General features: G+C 46.7%; 1 protein-coding gene across 1 annotated transcript; it reads left to right on the top strand.

Annotated features, from left to right (window-relative positions):
• Nucleotides 1-229: 229 nt before the first annotated feature.
• Nucleotides 230-6,601, top strand: adprm (ADP-ribose/CDP-alcohol diphosphatase, manganese-dependent). Its single transcript, XM_079568567.1, has 5 exons — nucleotides 230-438; nucleotides 2,765-3,007; nucleotides 4,936-5,153; nucleotides 5,773-5,898; nucleotides 6,279-6,601. The coding sequence occupies exons 1-5, from the start codon at nucleotides 326-328 to the stop codon at nucleotides 6,569-6,571; spliced, it is 993 nt and encodes a 330-aa protein (XP_079424693.1). The 5' UTR covers nucleotides 230-325; the 3' UTR covers nucleotides 6,572-6,601.
• Nucleotides 6,602-7,155: the final 554 nt, after the last annotated feature.

Below are 7,155 nucleotides of genomic sequence, written 5' to 3'. Positions count from 1 at the left end.
TTTTTCTGCCTCTATCATGAATATTTCATTGACAGTGAAAGAAAAAAAACAATGAAATAATGCATAACTATCATAACAATGAAAAGTGCCACAGAACTATTTCAGCCTGTTTTATTTTGAAGGAGACCCGGAAGTCCTCGCCTGTCTATGGCCTGATCATCTGTGCACCAGTATATGTCAGTATATCCGCTGTATATCCGCTGTATGGCCCCGACACACCGCAGACAGCGTCCAAAGGTCCACCGTGGCGTGGGTCCGTCATGTGAGCACAGGTAACCGCTTTGTGCGTCACTCTGCCCCGCTAAAAGCCCGCGTCACACCCATCATGTCTGTCGGAGCTCCTCTGTTTACCTTCGGGGTGATCGCTGATGTCCAGTACGCAGACCTGGAGGACGGCTCGAACTTCGCCCGCACTCGGACACGCTACTACCGCAACAGGTGAGCCACTGTCCCTGACCTGGGCCATCTGTCCGGGTGCTTAGAACAATGGTGAGTGTGAGTGCATACCAGCAATGATACCAGCCGCTCCTCCTGGAGCTGTGCAGGCTGATGCTCCGTCAGGTGCCTTCGTCTTACGGATCAGAGGTTTTCAAACTGAGGTACGCAGTGGGGCAGGTGCTAAAAACAAAAAGGGCAGCACCCCCCTTTTTTATTGTAACCAGTGGTTCCCCACCTTTTTAAACTCGCATACCCCTTGAGTCGTCCAATACTCGAATACCTTAGTACCAAGTTAATAAATAAAAACAATAACACACCTGTAAAATCTGCCAAAACCTAGAGCACATGGCTCATTATAAGACTGCAGCTTTAGGGCTTTTATTGCATTACACTTTGGCATTGTTAGGTTTGGGTTGGGACTCTCACCCATAACCATACCAGAAAACCAGTATTGGTATCGGAACAACCCTATTGAGAAGGTTGGCGCCCCCTGTTGGCATGGATTGGATGCTCCTTAATGTCACATACCTCTGGTTAGTCCGATGTCATTGTGTCCATATCCATCCATCCATCCATTTTCTTCCGCTTTATCCGGGGCCGGGTCGCGGGGGCAGCAGTCTCAGCAGAGATGCCCAAACTTCCCGGTCCACACACACCTCCTCCAGCTGTTCTGGGGGGACCCCGAGGCGACACCAGGCCAGCTCGGAGACATAGTCCCACCAGCACTGCTTCCCCCTCCTGAGGCGCCAGACGGTTTGCCAGAATCTCTTCGAGGCCGACCGATAGTCCTCCTCCATGGCTTCTCCGAACTCCTCCCAGACACGAGTTTTTGCCTCTGTGACCGCACGAGCTGCAGCACGCTTGGCCTGCCGGTACCTCTCAGCTGCCTCCGGAGTCCCACAAGCCAACAAGGCCAGGTAGGACTCCTTCTTCAGCTTGACGGCATCCCTTACTTCCGGGCGCCACCACCGGGTTCGGGGATTGCCGCCGCGACAGGCACCAGAGACCTTACGGCCACAACTACGAGCAGCCGCATCAACAATGGAGGAGGAGAACAGGGTCCACTCGGATTCCATGTCCCCAGCCTCCCTCGGAATCTGGGTGAAGCTCTTCCGGAGGTGGGAGTTGAAGACCCCACTGACAGAGGGATCCGCCAGTCGTTCCCAGCAGACCCTCACAACACGCTTGGGTCTGCCAGGTCTGACCGGCTTCCTCCCCTGCCAGCGGATCCAGCTCACCACCAGGTGGTGATCGGTTGACAGCTCAGCCCCTCTCTTTACCCGAGTGTCCGAGACACGCAGCCGGAGGTCAGACGACACAACTACAAAGTCGATCATCGACCTCCTGCCTAGGGTGTCCTGGTGCCACGTGCACTTATGGACACCCTTGTGCTCGAACATGGTGTTCGTTATGGACAAACCGTGACTAGCACAGAAGTCCAATAACAGAACACCACTCGGGTTCAGATCAGGGAGGCCGTTCCTCCCAATCACTCCCTCCCAGGTCTCACTGTTGAAGTCCCCCAGTAGAACAATGGAGTCCCCAGTCGGAGCACTATCTAGTACCCCTCCCAGGGACTCCAAGAAGGCCGGGTACTCTGCACCGATGTTGGGCCCGTAGGCCGAGACAACGGTGAGAGACCTGTCCCCGACCCGGAGACGTAGGGACGCGACCCTCTCGTCCACCGGAGTGAACTCCAACACGTGACGGCTGAGCTGGGGGGATATGAGCAAACCCACCCCAGCCCGCCGCCTCTCCCCGCGGGCAACTCCAGAAAAATGGAGAGTCCAGCCTCTCTCCAGGAGTTGGGATCCGGAACCCAAGCTGTGCGTGGAGGTGAGCCCAACTATATCTAGTCGGTATCTCTCAACCTCCCGCACAAGCTCAGGCTCCTTCCCCCCCATGTCCATATCTATACGCCAAATTGATCCTGGTATCAGATATCGAAGCCGATCTATATTTGATAATAACGTGTATGTAGCATCAAGATAAGACTTCACTTTCACTTTATCACTAACACTCACTTCCTTTTAAAGGAATAGTCACTGTTTTTACATACCGAGATATGTTCTTAATAACACCTGGAGTACTTTGACGTCCGCGCAGTAATATCGGTCGAGGTACTCCAGGTGTTATTACGCCTAACAATATAGTTCCCCTTTTTATCCTCTTAGGAAATTGACATGTTTAATTTTGTGTAACGAAAGTTGGATCGTGTAACATTTAATGTAACTGTATTTAAATAGGGGAAACGTGGAACAGCTTGGTAGCTTCTAACTTCTCCCCAGTTTGGAAATGGCAGATATGTAACGTTGGATCTGTGTAGCCTCCAGCTGCTGAGGAAGGCTCGGGAGCACTGGTCCGGGTCAGCGGTCCGACCCGAGTTCGTGCTTCAGTTGGGGGATCTCATCGATGGCTTTAACGCGCTGCATGGCGCCTCCCGCAGCGCTCTGGACACGGTGTTGAGAGAGTTCCGCTCCGGCGTCGTGGACGAGGTGCACCATGTGTGGGGAAACCACGAGCTGTATAACTTCAGCAGAGGAGAACTGCTCACCTCGGAGCTCAACAGGTCAGTGCAGCCGCCACACACTGCTCAAGTAAAAACATGGAGCTCAACAGGTCAGTGCAGCCGCCACACACTGCTCAAGTAAAAACATGGAGCTCAACAGGGCAGTGCAGCCGCCACACACTGCTCAAGTAAAAACATGGGGCTCAACAGGGCAGTGCAGCCGCCACACACTGCTCAAGTAAAAACATGGAGCTCAACAGGGCAGTGCAGCCGCCACACACTGCTCAAGTAAAAACATGGAGCTCAACAGGGCAGTGCAGCCGCCACACACTGCTCAAGTAAAAACATGGAGCTCAACAGGGCAGTGCAGCCGCCACACACTGCTCAAGTAAAAACATGGAGCTCAACAGTCCCACCCACTTTTTTAGATCGATGAATAATGTGTATGGGACGCTCCGACCAAAGACAGCAGCTGACTTCCCCTTCACTCTGACACAGCCATGTTCATCTAACCTTTAGAGCCTCCATGTTGGTGTCTAGCGTTGCTATGACAATCGGGGTATAGTTTCTGGTTCCCGTCTGTTTAACATCGTAGGTTTTTCCCTTTTATACTTTTTAAATGGATAACAGCATTTGGGTCTGAGAAATGCTTCGATGTATAAATACAAAGAGTATATTTTCAGTACGGACATGATACTTTGTTAACAGAAGTTTTGAATCGATGTTGCTGTTATGCACACTTCATTGCACAGTTTCAAAACGTTCAAAACACTGATGTGGATTTGCACATCTCTCCCTTGAGGTTAATGTATATTGTACACTGTCCCTGTTCAAATAAATAAATAACCTAAACTAAAGCTAAACTAATATTAAGGCAAGGTCCAGGTGGGGGAGGGAGGCTGCATACACTGGGAACAGTGTAAGAGATTCTTTTTGTTTGACTTTTTCAATGAAATTCTGTTGAAGCTTCATATTTCATGATGCTAGTGCAACTAAATACAGTTTATATTATATTATATATAGTTTTTGCAGATGGGGCTACAGAGCTAAAAACTAAGTAAAGTCCACTCTACGCCGTCAAAGGTAATTCCGCCAAAACAGTGCCTTTTGCGTCCGTTATTGAAAGACAACTATTACATAACATTATTTAGATATTTTTTTGTAATATTTAATAGTTTTAAAACAATTTCAACAATGCTATTTAAAAAAAAAAGAGAATCCAAAAATCACATTTTCATAAAAATGTGATGTTTTTGGCCTGTCCCCGCCTGTGATTTTTAATCTTTAATAAAGCGTAAAATGTGTAAATCATAGCTCCAACTACAAAATAATCGCTTATTACATTGTCCACTAAGAGATCTCATTATTTTACTGTTTTTAAGTATTAAAAAAATCTAATCTCTATGAAATATTTGCTGTTTTATGTGTGGCCCTAAGTTTTTGTCATTCCTGTTACTGAACTACAAAAACTCTCCACATATTTATGGTTCAGTCCAATCACATCACAATCAACAAGTTATTACATTCAGAGACTTTCCACCATCCGAACCAATCAGAGACTCTCTCTCTTCCATATTTGACTCTATGAACTGTTTGTGGACATTTGGAGAGGGGGGCAAATATCATCCATCATTCCTGTCCCCAATTTTTAATGTGTAAATCCAAGTATGTTTCTGTTCTAACTTAAATTGGTCAAATTTTGTCATTCCTGTTACTATTCTGAGGAAGAGAGATAGGAAAAATCCATTCAAAAAATTTCAAAGAGAGACTGAGATGGCCCCCATACATTTTTGTACACCTAAACATATCCCAATTTTAAAAATATAGAGAAAAATCTTTTTAAATTTCTCACATTTTTTTATGATGTATTACATGTACTATGAATTCTTAGATATGAAATAATGCTAAGTGCTGGCAGTGAGTCCTGTGTGCAGGAAACTCTCTGACATGTCCCTCTGTAGTCACTGTCTCCTGTCCTGTCTGTGCAGTACTCTGCATGTGAAGAGGCGGCTGGGCGAGTGTTGTCCCGGCGCAGATATCTACGCCTACAGCTTCAGCCCTCAGCCTGGGTTCACCTTTATCGTGTTAGACGCATATGACATGAGTCTACTGGGCCTGGAGGAGAGCAGCGAGCAGTACCAGAGCGCACTGAGGCTCATCCAGATGTACAACAGCCACCAAGACCTCAACTCACCCCCCACACCCAGTATGGCTTTTACCGTGACCTTCTTTTATTATAAATTATACTTTATTAATCCCCGTAGGGAAATTCATTCTCTGCATTTGACCCATCCTCGGTGCCGCTGGGGCGACCTGCAGGAGCAGTGAGCTGCCAGCATGGGCCGGCGCTCGGGTTTGCACCTAACCTATACTTATATCGTATCGATATTGACTTTTATATTTAGATGTACAGTGTTTTTCCCTCAAATGTCTGACTTTACAGTATACTAAAGAAGAACAAAGCAACATTGGTTCCACTACTATGAAAAGGGTTCACATGTTTGTCAGTAAACTTGCTGATGAGACACAGTAACATATTGTTCCACAGTGTACTTCAGGTTTCTGGCTTCTTCTTGTTTTGTTTTTGATGGTGGGTATTAAAATTTGGCCTACTTAAAACAGGAGTATTTCCTGAACAAGAGCAAGGAGAAACAAAAGTCTGTTCATCTGGACGTGGTGCTGTCGAAGGAGCTTTGGCCTGGTTTCATGAATGTCCCTCAGTAATCGTCATCTATTAAAGTTTCCTTACCTTTAATAGATGATGTTCGGCCTGTGTGAAGAGACGTGCAGAGTAAATGTAAACGTATTTGTGTTGTTCTCTTCAGCTGAATCGGAGCCGTTGCTACAAAGATATGCCAAGTTTAACGGAGGCTTCAGTCAGGAGCAGCTGGACTGGTTAGACTCGGTCCTGTCCTCCGCAGACGACAGACAGGAAAAGGTCACCATTGTCAGTAAGTACTACATGTTATGTCATGGAATATATGTGTTTCCTTGTGTTTGTGACTGGCTGAACTATGAAGTTCAAACAGCCCCTTTTAAAAGTACTGTCCTTCTCTTAAAGGAATAGGCCAGGCAAATCAATGTAAACGTATTCAGAATACTAATACATTATATGTTACAAAATACATTTTCAGACTTCTGTAACTAAATACATTTTCAAGTATTCTCCCCGACACTGACTACAGGCCAAAATAGGCTTAGAAAATCTATCAAATTATTTTAGAAAAGACAGTTGATGTTTAGCAAGAAAAGAAGCCAGTATCACAAAAAGAAAATGATAATTATTGTGAACACTGCTCCTCACTACAGTGCCCCCCCCTCTCCTGTGTAGGCCACCTGCCCGTGCACCCGGACTCCACTGACCCGGCGTGCCTGGCCTGGAACCACGGCGCGCTCCTCGGACTGCTGCGCCGACACTGCAGTGTGGTGCTGTTCATGGCGGGACATGACCACGACGGAGGCTACTGCTACGACTCAGAGAGCGGCGTGCACCACCTGACGCTGGCGGGCGTGATCGAGACGCCCCCACACAGCCAGGCGTTCGGCTCCGTGGCCGTGTACCCAGACCGGATGGAGCTCACCGGACACGGCAGGATCTCCAGTCAAGTTCTGAACTTCTCCTAATCCCAAAACAAACATAATAACCTCCAAGAAGAGTTTTTCAAGTGTGGGAATTGTTTGAGTGACTGCGGACGGACTGCAGTGTCAGAGTGACGTGTGTGAGTACTCTGGTTACTTTTGGAAAGCAAACTTATTTGACACAGCGGAGCCTTATTTCAGGTCCTCTCCCCTTTTTACTGCTGTGATGCTGCCGACTGCAGTGCTGGTTTATGCTGTGAGGACAAATCCCTTTTTTGTCATGATCAACTCACTAGTCAAGTTAAAGTCTGTCTTCGTAAAGGGAGTTCCTTCTTTTAACAGCCTACATACTGACACAAAGTAGACTTCATCAAAACCAAAAGATCATTAAAGAGTTGGTATAAGGATGTTGGTAAGACTTAATAATAACTACACCTCATTTAGCATTAATAGATGATGAGTTAACACGATATAACGTTTTACCAAGATATTGAATATTAGTAAGGCATAAAGTAGTGCAGTAATGTAATCTGAGGAGTGATGTTCACACGGACAACTGTGGACATATTTGCACAATCAGACATTGTTCAATGTAAGAGATATTTATTTATTTAAATAGTAATGCGACA

This window comes from Gobius niger (genome assembly GCF_951799975.1).
Source record: "Gobius niger genome assembly, chromosome: 12".
Classification (NCBI taxonomy): domain Eukaryota; kingdom Metazoa; phylum Chordata; class Actinopteri; order Gobiiformes; family Gobiidae; genus Gobius; species Gobius niger.
The sequence above is the reverse complement of the archived record's forward strand: the minus strand, read 5'-3'. Positions and strand labels throughout refer to the sequence as shown.